The 18360-nt window shown below is 29.1% G+C and overlaps 1 protein-coding gene across 2 annotated transcripts in view; it reads right to left on the bottom strand.

Moving 5' to 3' along the window:
- LOC136990015 (solute carrier family 12 member 2-like) overlaps positions 1–18360 on the bottom strand; it is an 80746-nt gene that overhangs the window by 4016 nt on the left and 58370 nt on the right. The window contains exons 18-21 of one of the 2 annotated variants that reach the window (XM_067288336.1): positions 11823–12013; positions 7469–7519; positions 2254–2487; positions 1823–1937 (exon numbers count right to left, since the gene is read on the bottom strand). In XM_067288336.1, coding sequence (XP_067144437.1) covers positions 1823–1937; positions 2254–2487; positions 7469–7519; positions 11823–12013 — 591 coding nt within the window. The remainder of the gene's footprint in view (positions 1–1822; positions 1938–2253; positions 2488–7468; positions 7520–11822; positions 12014–18360) is intronic. The other variant, XM_067288337.1, reaches the window with a different exon arrangement.

The following is an 18360-nucleotide window of genomic DNA, read 5'->3' as shown; positions in this document are numbered from 1 at the left end:
GAAGATCAGTCATGAATGAATCAATGTTTTCTTAAGAAACTAAAAGCTATTATTAAAAACTTAAAGTTGAAAACAAATGATAAAAAAACATTTCAGAGCCTTTATTTGTCCATTCACAACCTTCAGAACACATAATAGCAGAGTTGAACTTTGTAACTGTCTTTTAATGTGTCTCATTCAGGATTTAATATTTTTACAAAAAATAAAAGCTATTGGTTCAGTATAAATCAAAATAAAAATTAGAATTAAAAAAAAAAAATTATCAAACTTATTAAAATATCTATTACTTTTTTTTTGAATTAGTAAATCAAGCGACTTTTACAAAGTCTTTGTTGAACTTTATGAAAACGAATTTTATACATCTAATCATATATAAAATTACTTGTCCTGACTGACTCATCATCGCCCAGGGCAAACCACAGCCTAAAGGTGAAATTTGGTACACAGTTAGGGTATGCCGTGGGAATGCACACTAAGAAGGAATTTTTTGAAATTCCCCTGTGGGGAAGGAGTATTAAGGCTTAACCAGAAGAATGGCTTCTACTGTATTATTTTAAATGCGATTTTTTGTTTTTAACTGCATTTAGTCTTCATTGAGCACTCAGGTGTACTAAATTGATAACATTTCAGACATTGTTAAAAAATTGAAATATATAAAAATATTTATAACCAAACGTTTGAACAGTTTTAAATTCGAATTTGTTATTGCATATTGGTTTGATTATAGGATGTTCCAGAAAACTGATCAAATTGAAAACAGTTCTGTTTGATTCTCAGCAATTCTCATCATTTTCAGTGGTAGGTGTTCTATAACAATTACTATGGTTGTTGAAATACTGAATATAAAATGGTGTTTGCTTGCAAAATCCGTGCAGGCGAAGTTGCGGGTGACAGCTAGCGTTACATATATAGATTTGGTAATTCAGTTCTATATCTTTGTAAATTTAAAAAATGTCATATTAGAATTAAAAAAAAATCTTAATTTATTCTTCAAAAGTAACTTCAATAAACTATATACTTCATCAATAAATCACGGAACTAGCATAAATTTAAAGTAATTTCATGTATTTCTATCGATTACTTTATCATTGTTAAATCTACATTCACAAGTATTCACACTTTTTAAGGAACAGTTTCATTTTTGGAAACAAAATTCTTTTATCTCCCACAGACTATAAAAAGAATGTTGTTGTTCTGCAATTCTGCATTTGCCAACAAATAGTTTCATAATCAAACCACAAAATGAGAATAAAACTTGTATGGCAAGAATTGGCTGTCTTTTTTCCAAAACTAAGACTATTTTATAAATTATTCCAACCAAAAACTTCAAATGTAACTTGCATAATATTTATTTACCACCTGATGTGTTAGAACATATATATCTTAAAAAAAAACTTTTTTTGGTTATCAAAGAATACTGTCAACATCACTTTGTTCAATTTTTTAAAATAAAAATTGTATCCTCATAAGTATATAAATTGTCTTTTGGGCTTTTGTTTTCAATTCATAAACAAGTTTCATCACTTGTTTATCTTATTTAAACAAAGTTTAATGTTTGTTCCATTAACACAAGAAATGCATAAATGAAGATGGTGGTAACAATTTGCACAACACAACACCAAATCACTAATACCAATGTATATGAATAATTACTATGCAAATAAACTTTTAGAAGAGAGCATTTGGACTGATCAAATATTAGAGAAAATAACCATATATTTATTATGTTTTTACATGCTATAGTAATTAAGTTCAGAACAGAATTCACTAATTCTTATTACTAAAATCAAAGTTATATTTAAAATTCTGTAAATATCCATACTTGCGTTGCTCTCTGTCTAATTCATCCTTCTTATTTGCTAAAGCAAATATTCGAAGCTTACAACTTCCCCACTGAGATCGTGTAGTAAGCAAATAAGGAATCAGCATTGTTAATCCTAAAAGAACAAAGGGTTTATTTTAATAAATATTTTTTGAGTTTAAAACTGGTAGGAACTTACAATATCTTCACGTAAAAAATTGAACTTAGTTTCAGTTATTAACTTATTTTAAATTATGTATTCAGAATTATCTTTTAAACTAGTCACTACTGATTATTGCATAATACATTTTATAAAAAAACCATGCAAAACTGCAATAAAAATCAATTTTGTATAGTTTTCCAATAGCATAGATTTTCAAGAAGTAAACTAGACACAACTGAATACATTATGTTTAAAAATGGTGTTAAGATTTTGAAACAAAAAATAGTACCTCCATCATCATATAACCACCAGACATCTATTGTGCCTTTCTTTTGCTTTCGTTGGAACTGATTAGCAGACATTAATATCTCTTTTGGAATATCTTTTTCTGGGCTTTTCAGATATTGAGAATTATTTATAACAGATGGACTTTGACCAAGAGGATTGTGAGACACTCCTTCCGATTTCTGTATTCTCTGTACTGATGGAGTTGAAGGTGGTGATGATTCTCTTGAACTCTCAGCTGAAAAATATTTAAAAATCAGAAAAAGCATCATCATATGTGCATTTAATTATTCTGTGTAATTTAAATAGTTTATATGATTCAGTATGATTCAAAATTTAAATCATCTAAACTGACAAATTTCTCCGAAAATTTTGCATCGATTGAATTAAAAAAAATCGAAAAGGTGTGTGATGAATGTTTAATTATAACAGAAAAGCCAATGAGGTTCATAGTTATTTATTGCAGATTAATTGATAATACAGATCAGAAGCTTATATTGAGATTTCAAATTGTTTATACTTTATTTCATTACTGTAAATTTTAAACAATCTTATTTATAATTCTTATTCTCAAATAAGAATATGAAAATTGATGTATCGAAAAAATTAATGGCTTTCCCACTAATTTTCAATCTTTATTAGTAAATGAATCATTTGATAGAAAGTATGACTTATCTCTATAATCTTATTGATCTCACATTTGCTGATCATTATTGTAAGAAGAAATCAATAATAAAAACTATCATCAATTATTATTAAGCACAACTTAATGTTTTTTTATTTATGCAAGTTGCTCCAAAAATAGTGCATACTATTTTATTATGATGGCACAGGATATCTAAGATAGATGTTGGTGGTATGGTGGTAGTGTTTAGATTATCCTACCACTGTCTTATAAATTTGATTGTCATGTATCAGGTAGCATCAGCATTCTAACAATATGGCATTTGACATGCACATGAAGCAGAGGTAGGTCATCGAATTTCTTGAAGTGAAAAAAAATTGCACCCATTGACATTTACTGAGCATTTACAAAGACCAATCAGTGGATGTGAGCACAGTAAGCAAGTGGCATGTTTCAATTGTGGCAACAATGATATGAGACACAAGCCATGTTCCAGATGGCCTTGTACAGCTGTCACCCCACAAGATGAAGAGTACCTCAATCAGTTCATCTGCAAAAATTGGCAGATTACAACAGGAAAATAGATACTAACATTTCACTCTGCATACAAGTATTAGAGATAATGTAGGTAACCAGCCTAATAGTTAGAATTTATTTATTGGAGAGAGAGATTAATAAATAAGGAGGAAAAACTGAACAAATTGTATAGCCTATAAAAAATCTGGTATTCAGAAAAATTGCCTAAATGAACACCAACTTTTTCATTTTCCCAGTGATAATTACTAATTTAATCTATTAAAAACAGGTTTACATTATCATATGATGCAAAGGACAAAGGTTAGATGCACAATGAAAAAAGTTGAGACAAAAACAGCACAGAGAACAGGTTGCAACTAATGACTGGTATATTTCTCTTTTCCAGCCAGCACTATTAGCTACAGTCCAAGTGTAAAAATGCAATAGCAGCCTAAGTTTACATGAGGAAAGGAAATGTGTATATTATATATGTTGTATATGGATACTGTTGCACTAAGCTAAGACTAGTATATTTTTAAGAGGGCTTAGCTGCCTCAGTCCCTAGGTATGGCACTTAACAACATTGGTATATATTGCAAAGTTTCTGCTACATGGGTAATACAAATGTACAGGAACAAAGATTATTGAATGCAAGTGTGTCAGGACGTGATGCACTAATATAAGACTCAAAGGGAGATGAAGACTATCATCACTAGTGATGGATATGATGTCACATCACTAATTAGAGCAAACAGCCTATGGAATGGCAATATGAAAATTCTCTAGCTAATAAAAAGTTCAAGACACAGCCATCAGCAAGTAAAGTGGTGGGCATTATCTTTTGAAATAAGAAAGGCATGATCCTTTTGAATTTCCTGAAACTTGGACAATCAATCAACTCTAACCTTTATGTTGTGATGCTGATCAAGCTGAAAACCAGGCCTTTCAGTCAGGCCAGAGAAAACAATCTTCTGTTTGCAACATGATAATGTCAGTTCATATACCAGTTTGAAGATCATTGAGAACATTGCAAAGGTGGCTGAACCATCCTACCACATTGCCCATATAGTCCAGAGTTAGTACCTTCAGACTTTTATCTATTTGGATTAATAAAAAAATGGACTAAATCAAGAACATCTTCCTGACAATAATGCCAACATTGCAGCTATGAAAAAGTCAGTTGCCTCTACTGATGCAAATTTTTACAGACAGCATAAAGATTCAGGTTCATTGCTGGTAAAAAGAATACATGGCCAATGTGGTGACTAGATGGAAAAATAGATTTGTAACTAAAAACCCTCTCTCCAATGATGTTATTGTGCTCCTTGTATCTATAGTAGTTCTCATAGAAATAAATAGAAGGCATTACTTTCAGAGAAAGCTCTTAGTTTGATGTGTGTTAATATTTAATATAAGGAAAATATCAAACACCACATTATAAACAAAAATACACAGGTTTTTTTTTTAATCATCATGTTTAACATATGATTTTAAATATTTAAATACTCTATCATTTTATAAAAATCTTAAATTTGCCGTATCTATTAGTCATTCATTGTAAAACTTAAACTAAATTTATAAAAATGCATTAGGTTTTTAAATACACTAAACAAAAACTATAATGAAACATATTTAATAGTATGTTACTTCATTCAAATAAACAAACACAAAATACTTAATGAAATGTGAATGAGTTTGTAAATCATATGTAGTCAACTGGATAGTAAATAGCAAAACCTAGAAAGTGATGTTTATTATTATTTAAAACATTTGAACATCTTTTAATGGTTACTAATGTTGGCAGGGGTAAACCTTCTTTAAGTGGTTATACAATGACATTTCATGCTCTTTTTATATAAATATATTCTAATTCAAAATAAATCTTTACATTTAACAATTCAATCTAAAAAATTTTGTTACAAAATAAAAATTGTCTAATGAAATTTCATGCTAGTTCCTGGTAATCAAAGTGCCTGGCCAACTTCCAGTTTTTTCTCAGTGGATGGGCACCCTGCAATATCATCATTAAGAATTTGAGTCTAATTTTAATTTAAAAAATAAAATTATACTGGAAAAAACTTTATAACCCAAATAGTATTATAAAGAATAAATAAGTGCAAAATTGGACAAATATATTCTGTATTTTTAGTTTATATTAAAAACTTTGTTTATGTTAGTTTAGTATAATTTCCATGCATAAAATTCCACGAAAAATAAATTTACTGTTTAGTATAAGTAAATTTCTTATATATTTGAATCATACTGTTAAATTCATGCAATCAGTAATAACGGTACAATCAATCACATTAATTACCTGACTGTTATATCACTTTAAATTATTTGTTATAGAAATGCTAAGTATATGCATAAGAATGAAATAGTTTACAATCTCTTGAGCAGTTTCCCATTTCTTAAAATCAAATATCTAAATCTCTGCCTTTAGAACACAAATATGAACTAACTATTGCTGTTTACTGCATTATGAATATATAAATTATTTACATGGCAGCCTCAAGATTATAATATTCACTATATGTATTGGACATAGCTATATTATATATTGCACTATAAAAATAATCTAAGACTGTGTGAAAATGCATCTATATCATAAAAAATATTCATAAGAGTCAAATTTGCATTTGTAAAAAAACCATTCATTCATCCTCTGAGATAATTGACAGAGAATAGTAATTAGACTACTAAAGTTACTAGTTACATAAACTCTGATGCCAATTTATATAATATGTAAATGAAAAAACAAATCAAGTTACTTTTGATATTTGTTGCTTAGATCAATTATATTAATTAAACAGGAATTTAAATGTGCATAATAATGACAAAGTATTGCCATATCTCATAGAACAAAGTAATGGTAATTGTATACATTAATAAAACTATCAAGGAAGAAAAAATTATTTGATTAAAGAGTATTGGGAAAAAAAAAATCTTTTTAGATAAATTATTTAATATTTCATAACTTCATACATTGTTTTTAAAATGTATTCAATGCGCAAAGGAATTTCTTTCCTAATACAGTAAAACTTCTACAAAATGGAAATCTGTCCGAATAGAAAAGAAGACTCAAAATGGAATGACTTACTATGTAAATTATAATAAACCCTAAACCAATCTGACACAAAAACAGGCAACTTTTGCATCAATACCTGTTAAAAATAACAAAAAATAAGAAACTAATGGTGCTATATTGATTTCTATCAAGATATAAAAACTAATAATTTTTATTGGTAATCTTTAGGAATAATCAAACCGATACCAATAAAAATTCTATTTGAATATATGCTATTTATTAATAAAAGCCAACAGAATTTCACTCATTTTTATTTAGATGATTATAAAAATTAATATATAATTTGTAAATTGGCAAAATAAAAGTAGAATTTAGAACAAAACTTAGGCTCTTAGTAGACAACAAACAATATGACTCAAACATCTCTCCACTGTAATTATATTAACTAAAATATGTAAATGAATAATGCACCACTTTCCATAAATTAAGTAGAAATTGACAGACAGCAAAACATAGTATTTAATTATATGCATTAAAAAGTGCAAGTCATTTCATGAATCTTAGCCAGGAGTTGCCTGTTATTCAAATGGGATAAAATGGGAGCTCTGAAGTATTTAAAGAGTACATATCGGCAACCAGAGATGTGCTTCAGATCCTATTAAATTTATGTAACTGGTACCCTTCTTATACTAAAATAGACCCCCCTCCTTGCTAATGCACATCAGAGCAAACTGGTCAAGATTTACACCTAACGTAATACTAACTGAAGTAATAAGCTGTTTTATTTTCTCATGCATTTTTGCATTTCTATATCAAAATATTATGTAATATAAATATATACTCATAAAAATACATCATATTAAAATATATAATAATTATATGTATATATATAGAATGTTTATCTTAACTATTGTATTTCACAATTAACAAGTAATTAAACTTTAAAATTGCCTTTGTTGTAATTTCCAAATATTTGAATAATTTTCTTTGTTCAGTTAGTATTATCCGAAATTTATCCTGGTTGGTTATAGGTGCTTATTACAGACTTACCTAAAATTAATGCGGATAATATGACTAGCCAAGAAGTTGTTGGTTTCAGTACTTTTACATAAAAAGAAAAGTGAAATAGATTAAAAAGACGAAGAATTAATAATAGAAACTATTGCAGAAAAGATTACTAAAAGCAGAGTTAAACTTTTTTCAGATATTCTAAAAAGTGATTATGTAATATTTCAAATAATTATAAGATTGAATTATTTTAGGTTTATTTAAAATTAACTTTATAAAACAGTTTTAATACTTTTAAAAATCTTAAAATAGGCATTAGAAATAAGGTTATATTACTGAGAAAAAGAAATTTAATTTAGGATGAAAATTTTAGTTTGTCGTCATTTTTGAAATTACATAAAGCGAGATTAAAAAATGCAGTTAATAGAAAAAATTTTTTAAATGAATTATATATGATAAAAACAACAACATATTACATGCATTATTATTATGTTTTAAAAATTAAGTGCATAAAAATTCTCATTTATTCTTTAAAATTTATTATTTATTATGAAGTCAATTCTCTAAATTATCTGAAATATCAAGAACTTAATTCTAAGTTTTGAAATATTTTTAGATATCTAATTCCATCATTATTCCAACCATCACCATATAAGCTGAAAAATTGCTTGAGGATTGCAAGATAAGTGTTGCTGAAATCACTGCTAAATATATGAGTGTTGGTTCCATGCATAATCTTGTCTATGTCAAGTTGTAAAATGATATAATATCTAAATATATACAGGCTTACATCTGGACAGAAGCAATGATGGGTCAATGTTCGGATTACCTTACTAGTCCATAACAAAGGCAATGCTTTTCTTTAATTCATAGTCATAATGCAAGAATCAGGGATATGTTACAGACCTATTGTCATGTATGTAAACCTCCAGGGGATAACCCACACCGAATTGCCCCCTTGACCTAGTTAGGCAACCTCATACCTTTGACCTTTGCTGTGTTCCTTTGTCTCCAGGCACTCGTGCGTTAGCTGTGGTGACACTTAGACCTGAAAGCAGGGCCGGCCAGTGGGTGGTGCTAACAGTGCAACTGCACGAGGCTGTGATCCTGCATGATCCAATTCTTGGAAAATTTAAAAATAGATCATTTCATTTTTGCTAAGTTAACAAACTTAGCTAATCTTTTTAATGGATGGTATGTTTACCATTAAAATATTTTGTTGTTCGAAATTGTTATTTTTTTATTAAAAGGCCCAGTATGACAACCTTGCACCAGGCCCCACTATTTCTCTGGTCAGCCCTGCCTGTAGGCACAAAGCTACATTTATATAATTAAAACTTTATTATAATACATGTTAACAAGAAGTTGTTTATTTTAGACATAACACCTATATAATGGATATGCATATATACACTAATTTTCTGCCAGTGTGTAAATGAACTAGCATAAGAGGTGCCATCTAGATTATCCAATCAAAAAACGTTTGATCATCACAGCCAGAAAGTTCACATTGACTATTTTTTTATTTTTGGAATATCCTTTTTTGGTACACTTCCTAACAGAAGATTCTACAGTGAATACAATATATATTGCAACCTGCTAGAGAATCAATCATCTGAAACCTTTCAGAAGCAAGGATAGAAGATTGCTCCTGATTAGGCCATCGACATGATAATGCATGACTATTCCTCATGCCAAATGATGCCTATAATTGCAAAACCGAAGCCAGAAGGTGCTGTTGTATCCACTCCATTCTCAAGATATCATCTCCCTAATGATTCCTTTAATGACCCAAAAAGCTGGTAATCATTTGGAAAAGACATTTTCAAAATAATAAGGATGAGGTTGTGCAAGAAAGCCTGTTCAGACAACAAAATCTTTATCCAACATATGATTAATGTCTGATGTGTTGAGAGAAAATGATTGCAATTTTGAAAAAATTTCTTATGGACAAAGTAATAGCATCCTCCTTCCTTTTGTCCCTTCTTAAACAGGAATAACAATCTTGCAATGGAGTTGACCTTTATCTGGTGGCTACTACCTTGCTTTGGCATGCAAAACATTATGAAATCATCCTCTGGTGGTGGCAAAAAACACTTATAAAATTTATACATTTAAAGTAAAATTCAATAAATTTTATTTTAAATGTAAGAAAATGATTATGTTGTAAAATGTATGCATTAAGCAAATACAAATGTAATTGCCTGATGTGCAATAGATATGACTTATAACAAAATTGTTTCCATTTGAATCATCCTCATTTTAGTGATTAGAATTAATTCTTTTTGTGTACCACATTGAAATAGAAATGATAATTTTTCTTATATAATCCTAACATAATATACACTGAAGAATTTGATCCCAATATATTAGGTTCTTGAAAGACAGTCTATACATAAGTTTATCTGTCAGCAAATGATATCAATGCCAAAGAAAATAAAAGAAAGTAATTTTAATGATAGTTAGATTGAAAACTTAAGATTGATTAGGTTGTTAGTAAAAAGAAAATTAAATATTTGAATTAAATTTTACAACTATTGTGTTTATTTCTTGGCATTACCTATTTTTCACAAGAATTTTTATGTGATTAAAATACGATTAACAAATATATATATCTGTTATATAAAAAATTCATATGAAATTTTTTTATAAACAATTTTTATCTTGTTTTGTTGGATTATGACAAGAAATATATTTCATGTCACAAACAGCAATATTCAATTTATTACAAAAAATAACTATTCATATTTTTTATCTAAAATAAATAGAAATAGAAAATAAAATACATATACTAAAAATTAGATATTTTTTCATTAAAAATGTGTTTTGTTTCTACTTTTTTGGATTATTATATGGCTAAGAAAGATCTGTATAAAACAACCAATCACAACTGGGTAAACTTGATAAAAACAGCCACAAAAACCAAATAATCAGCAGAAAAAGGTGATAAGAGCTAACATTTTTTGCCCATGTTGAACAGGCATCATCTGGCTAAATGACACCACAGCTGTTAAAATAATGGAGGATTGTCATACATGCATGAAGAGAGGAGGTGATGTAAGAAAGAGAAAGGGAGAGAGAAGATAGTAAGTTTACAATTCAAACTTCATGTAGGGGAAGAAATCTATATTGTGAAAGTTAATTTCAGTATTTTTGCAGGTAGCTTTGTAAGTTTCAACCTGTTCTAAATGTCTGAGATGTTTCTAGATGCTTGTTCAACATGGGCAAAAAGCATTGGCTCTATCACCTTTTTTTTTCTGCTCATTATTTGGTTTTTGTGGCTGGTTTTTTTTTTTAATTTGTATAATAGAGAAAGATGGATCGTCAGTATAAAAAAAATTTGGTTAATGAAAGTACTTCGAAAAGTAATGAGAAATATATAACATGCTCTAGAAAAAAAAACAAGTAATAACAAAATAATAATAGATATTTTATATTATTACTTGTTTATAGAAATTTTTTATTTGCACTGCAATTTTACTGTTTTAATTTGTGTTTTTAATGATTTTTGTTTCTTACTTTAAGTTAAGTTCTCTCTGATAAAAATCATGTACTTTAGCAATAAATTTTAAAACATTTTATAACTTAATTTTTGATTTCTTAACAAAATAACAGCATAAAATATAAAAATAAAATATAACTTGAGAATTTTAGAAATAAGTTTTTAATATTTCTTATTATTTTTAGTGACAATAAAAATAAAACATTTTTATTATATTTTTAACATATCCTAAGTATTTCTGCTTCTTGTCTGTGATTAATGTATCTTAATGTGGTCTAAATTTGATTAATTTTCAGACTTACCATACCTTGTAAGTCAAGTGATGAAAACCAATTCAGAGATCAGATCCAAAAAATATGCTTTTGTTGACACTGGAAATGCATTTCAGACTTAGTCCCTCATCAATCCAACCATCTTGTGTAAATAAATCAAGTAGATACAAAGTGTGATAAGTCTGAAAATTAGCCAACTTTAAACTACATCAAGATAAAACATATTTGTTGTTAAATATGCTTACTGTGTCACATAAGAAGAAAATTGTTTTGTTTATAAAATTGAGAAATAACCGATTTACATTTAAATTTGCATAAAATTTATTATTATTATTGCAATAGTATAGAGTTATAATGTAACATTGCTGAAAATTTATTTTCAATGTAGTTTAATTCAGTTATGAATGTTTTATGTAATTTCATCTAAATGAAATGATGAAATAGAAGAAGGTAATTTAAAATCATGTTAGAATTTGTAAGATAAATATGTTTGATTTTACATTACAGAAAGTTTCTATTCTTTTTATAGGTTATAATCTATGAAAAAAATATTACATTATTTTAAAATAAAACTTATTAAAGTAAGTTTTCATTCTTAAAATATCCAATTTAAAAATATTACCTTGTGACAACTGAGAACATGATATATTTCTTCCAATGGTATTTTCAGGAATACCTATTTGCACAGGGAAACTTGAACTTTTATCATTTGTAATAGGTATTGCAAGTTCTTCTGCATCAGCATATTCTGAATAATCTAATCCTTCTTTCAGTCTCAATATTCCAAGTGACATATGCATATCAAAAGCATCACTATAAATTAATAAAATCAAAATATTAAAAAATTACTATTTAGAAAATTGTTAAACATACTTTAAAATTTAACAATGAAAATAAATTTCTGCTAAACTATTTTAAAATGTTTCCTACAAATAAAAACATTACACTTTTATAGTAACTTTTAGTGTATTTTGATAACATTTTCAGACAAATATTTACTTTGATATCTGCATATCAAAGTACTTTTATATTTATAATTGCATAATAAGTTAAAATTGAATTCTTATCTGTAGTTTAGTTTTTAAAGTAATTTTTTAACCCATTTGTGATGTATATTTCCATAAAGCATTGTAGTAACATACTTTTTAAAGATAATATTTAATAGTAGCAAAATTATTGCACTTTAAAGAATAAAGTTGGAATAAAAACATTTTATGGAAAAAAAAGCAAAGTTTAAATATTTAATTCAGTTTATTTCTTGACATTTTAATAAAATAAAGCTTAAATTTCTTTAAGTGTAAAAATGGTGACTTATTTATATAGATTATAAATATAAACCAAACTAAGGTCAGTCAGTCTGAATGTTTGTTGCCACATCATAGAAAAGTGCCTGAAAATATTTTAACCAAACTTCAATTTTGAATCTGTCAATTCAGAAGAAGGTTTAAACACACAATCTATATAATGTAGATTTTGAAATCTACATTATATAAATTAAGCTATTGTGGCTGTCGGCCATGATATTGTATATTCTGTATATATTTTTCATTGAATTAGTCTTAGATTTTCTTTGTTCCTAACTCTTTTCTAGAACTTTCTTTGTCTAACTCTTTTGCCCTTGGGGAGGATTATCTTTCCCTTGATAGTAAGAACAAAAGAGGGAGTGGGGCCCTGAAGCAAAACGAACAGAAAAAGTGCCATTCTGGGTTGGAATCCCAAAGAGGTAGGAGGTGAAAAAGTCAGTGCTCCAGAAAGGGAGAAAGACGATCGAAGACGACGAATTGCAGAAAGATCATCGAGGAAAGACGACTAAGTCCAAAAGAAAAAGATTATAGACAAAAGGGCTACAAACGAAAAAGAGGGAGATCCAAAGTTGTTTCCTACCAAAGAGCACATAGCTAAGAAAACCCGGGTATTTCTACTACTTTCCATATTTCTTCTATTCTTCCATTTTTCTTAGTTTTAAGATAGTATAAGTTAGTGTAAGTGAATACAATCCTTGTCAGACTGTCGCGTGTGTGCGAGTTAACTATTTTGAGGACAAATATTTAATGCCTGTGTATATAAAATTCCAAAAGTTGTAAAGTTGGGATCCTATGTAAAGAAACTGTTCAGAGAGAATAAAACTACTTTGTATTAAGCTTTGTTTTTGTACCATTTCGCTCGCGGGATCGTGTACCTCTCATTACGAACACCACACTATAATAGATTGTCTCTCTGTTCACTAGATGGAAACACATTAATCAGCAACTGCCCATCAAACAATTATTTACAAGAAAGTTGTACTTTTGAAGTATATTATTATGTTTGGAGAACTAACATTAAAAAGTAATTAGTGAGAAATTGGGAAAAAATGATGTCACTACATATATGCATGGCAGATTTTTCAAAGTATTTCATGATTATTTAGGCCTAACTATATTGATATAAGTTTTATATATAAAACACATATATGTTTTGTATGTATTAATATATTAGATAAAGGCTTCTATATCGTTCAATGTATCTGCACGAAATTTGGCAAGAATATTCTTTGACACCTTAGAAAAAATACTGTGGGAGTCCACACCCCCAACCATCCCTAAAAGCCCACTCATTAACTTAAGCCCAAGCAATATTTTTGTGTTTTGTAATTTTATTATTGTAAATACTTAGTAACTAAAATATACATTTATTGGCCTAAGATTTATTTTATACCCCTCTCCCATCCCAAGCTCACCAATTTCCTACCCCCTTAAAAGCCTGAGCAATGCCAAGCACATACAACTAGTTTTATCTAAATTCCCTCTCTCAAATCTAACACAATGTAATACAAGAAGCTTTTTCTACAGCAAAAAAAAAAAAATACAAATTGATTTTTATATTTTGTTCAGAAAAAAAAGCATTTTGTGTTGAATTATATGTTTAAGGTAACAGCCTTTCATGAAAGTACTGTATTTTAAAGCCAATGATGAATAAAAGGTAGTTATCAATATAAGAAATCTTTTTAAAGCTAAAACAATAACTTTAAAACTTGATGCATCATGTAATATTTTTTATTTGGCTTTTTAAATCTTATAAAATTATTTTTAAAAATTCATACATCTCTAATAATATTTTGGATCTGGTTATTCAAAACATCTAAAAACAAATTAGGAAGTGCTTTGTTTTTTACTATGTTCTAAAAATAGAACTGAAAGTTATTGTATACTAACTAAAACTGCTGTTGCTGGTCATTTTGATTGATTTTCAAAAAAACATTCTGTAAAACTAATACAAAACTTTCTCAAAATATCACATTTAGATTTAGTTAAAATATAATAACTTAAAGTATTTGGACATCACAAGACTTTCTTATATTGCAGTAGAATTGAAGTGGAGCCAGAAAGAAAAAAGTGATTCTTGCACTTGTTAGGCACAGAAAAGGTGATCTTGGTACTGTACCTGATGATTGCAGACAGGTGAACTTTGCATTTGCCACAACAAAAAAAAAAGAGGCAGCTATCTTTGCACCAGCCAGCATGGGAAAGGCAATCCTCATACCCTGCCAGCCACAGGAGAAAATCCTTGCACTGGCCAGGTAAACAGAGTTGATCTTTGCACTTACCAATATAGAGGTTATCTAAGAACAAAGCAATCTATGCCCATGCCCACCAGTGGCTAACTGAATTAAACCACTGAACACTGGTAGTTGGTTGTGAGTTTGTGACTGGCCAATAGATTGGCTACATATTCAATTTTCTTCATGTTAGTAACACTTATGGGGAACTGGTTCCTATTTATAAGACCTCCCAAGAGGCATTCCCACAGATCTGCCCAGTGTCGTGATGCTGTATACAAATAAAACCAAAACTGAAAGTAACCAATGCCAATTTCTTTGTTCTCGTGTTCTGTTCATTTTTTTTGTCTATTTTTTGTTAGATGCATGCAATGCTGTTTTTTTTTATTTGATGGCTAAATTCTGTTAGGTATGCTCAAGCAGCAAGGACATCACTTTGACCTCACTTTATATATAAAAAAGCATGGACCCCTATTTTCTACATTTACATTTATTACATTTTTGGACTCTTCATTGCAACAATAGAAAATGGCAATTTTCTATTGATTGCAATGAAATTTGAGAACAAACTTTATTTGAATGATTTTATAAGCCACACAGAAAATGTGCTATCAACTTTGTTGCACGATTTGTGTGATATCATTTTGTTGCAAGTGCTCATGCTAGGACCTTGTATCTTGAAAACAAAGTCATAGACCCCATTTTCTATTTAACTTTTGGATTCTTTATAGTAATTAAAGAAAATTTATCAAAATCGTTTAAACAAATTTTCAGAACAAACAATTCTGTAAGCCTCATAGAAGAGGTTTTGCTAATGCTCTGCCTCAATAAACATTTGAAATTATTATAGGCTTTTATACTTAATATGGTGTTGTGGCTGCATGCCATATTTATTGTAATTATTAATTTAAGTTAGTTTTAGTTTTTTGTTCTTCATTTTTTCCTTCTTCTAGAACCTTCCTTTATAATCCTTTTCCCTGGAGGGGTGACCAGTTCCAAGAAATAAGGTTAACAAAGGAGAGAACAAGACCCGAGGCCAAAAAAGACAGACGACATTCTTTGCCTAGACTGGGAAGTGTACGGACATGGTGTAGATCATTCCGAGTCGCATTGGCAATGACCAGAGATTTTAGAAAGAAGTCTAAGGAAAGGATTGTCTTATCAGAGTGGCAATGAGGCAGTGCAAAAACTAAGTACTAGAAAAGATGACAAGGACAGGATTTTATTGAAGAAAATGACAATGGGCCATCTATATAAGAATCATGTGTGGCATCCCACCCAACAATAGATGAGTGAAATATGTTGAAAAAACCATGGGTATCCCTACTTCTACTATATACTATTTCTTATATCTTCTTAAATCTATCCTTTTCTATTTTTTGTAGTAAGTTGGTATATAAGACTAGTTTTTAAGGTTTTGGGCTTGATCATATTGTCGTGATCGGGATATATATATATGTGTGTGTGGATGTGTGCTTTGGATGTACCAAACTATTGTTCATGTTGTAATTTTGTACAATATAGTATTGTACTGTGACATTGGAATCCCTAATAATAATCTGTATTAAAACACAAAATAAATTACTTGCAAAAATATACCATCTTATTGTTATTGTATCTTGTCTACCTTTGTGATTAACTAATTCCACGTGAACATCAGTGTATAGGCATTTTAGATTTCTATACAAAAAAAATGCATCAATTTTTTATATTGGTTGCATACATCAAAGTATTCTTAAAGTCTTGAGGTTGATTTCTGATAGCTTATTGACAAGACTATCGTCTTTTCTATAAAACGATACTGCCGGTTCATGTTACCAGATTATAGGTATGGAGGAGTACATGTCAAGAGTTGATATTTGGCACAAAGTATTAGGTGCCCAAATGATTTGCTAATAAATAAAATCCAGACTTGTAGATAGTCAGGGGACCGAGAACAGAGTCAAAATAAAATACAAAATGGCAACCCTCTTCTACAAACAGGCAAAATAGGCACCTCACCCCACTGAAGTCAGATGGGGAGAGTACCACTTACAGTCATTCTAGGAAGTGATCTCTGATCTTAGGACTGAACACGTAGTGTTTTCTTTGTTAAATGAAATTTGTAATCTAATTTTGTAAATTTGGAAGTGCTTCAAATATGACATTAAAACTGTTGTAATGACATTAAAACAGGGTTTTATGTCATTACAAGTAGGTTTTTTTAAACATTATCTAGTATAGTAAAATCACGGGACCGATAAAAATTTGACATGTAGGGCAGAGGGCACCACCGTGTGACCTTTGCCCTCTGACCTCACTTTGCTCTCTAACTCCAACGAGGAGAGACATCTTTTTATTTCATTCAGTTAACCTTTCGATTTGACAGCCGTGCCGATCTTGGATTTATATTATATCTCAACACTATTGTAAATATCGTGTAGCTGATACAAATTAAGTATATTAACAGTTTCTCAGTTAATTTTTATCGGCAGAACACGTGGTCGAGGTCAACAGACAAGGTAGGACACAACCCAGTATTGTTTGTGCAAAATAAAAAAAATAACTGCGGACGATACAATAGCCACGATTTTTTTTTTCAAAAACAAAATTTTCGTTAGACATCGACAAAAATTCAACCCAGGCCGACACTCAACAGAAAGAAATTTCTACATTGGATAGGTTAATTTCACCGAAAATGCATCGTGGACGACCTCGTGGTCATGGCCGGCAAAATTTGAATGATCTCACTCAAAACCAGCAATACCAAAGATTGGAGAATGAGATCCGCCTTGAGTGTCAAAGGGATTGTGTTTAGTAGTGAGTCTCAGAGATATAGTCTTGTCCCAAATACGGCTTTGCCGTTTTACTTGTTTATGTTTTATGACACTAAATAGTATATAATGTGATCATTTTTAATTTGCTTTTACTGACTATTTACTGTTTGATCCTAGATTTAAATTCCATATTTTATATTCTTATAATAAATTATATTAGATCATTTTTTCATTTATATATGACTAAATCTTCTCAGAAATAGTCTCAGTATATTCTCAGAAAGTTGTTTATTATTTGACCACATTTCATTTTTTCCAAATTAAGGAAAAATTATTCAAAAATATACTAAGAATTTGTATTAACAGTATCCAAAATTTAAATTAAGTTCTGACTTACTAATGATGCATATTCGTAGCATTTATTAATTGACTTAACATCAAATTTAACATTTCATAATATTCCAAAAATTTACTCTGAGATGATTTTTAACAAAAAGCAGACTACAATCTAACTTCTACTAATCTACTTCTAACTTTATAGTATGTTTACTATCTATGACTAACAAAAAAAAATTATATACTTTTCTTGAATTTTCAGCTGTAACTTCATCACATTAAGAGTCATCAATAATAGAAAAATCAAAACATATGAAAGATGAGTTGGTAACAAAAGTATTGTGACAAAGTTATTTCATGAAATCTTAATATACTTGCACCAAACTATTTTCATTTCCCAATTCAGTAGTATTTTCTTCATTGTAATTTAAATTTGCATTTATGTCAGACTGAATATTTACTATCATTTGAAAGTTTCCACCTGATATTAGCTGAGTTTAGAAAAAAGACAACTAATTTTTTTGCGATGA

This window comes from Centruroides vittatus, unplaced genomic scaffold (genome assembly GCF_030686945.1).
Source record: "Centruroides vittatus isolate TY-2023 unplaced genomic scaffold, ASM3068694v2 scaffold_861, whole genome shotgun sequence".
NCBI lineage: Eukaryota > Metazoa > Arthropoda > Arachnida > Scorpiones > Buthidae > Centruroides > Centruroides vittatus.
Note: the sequence above shows the minus strand (reverse complement) of the source record. Positions and strands in the feature narration are given on the sequence as shown.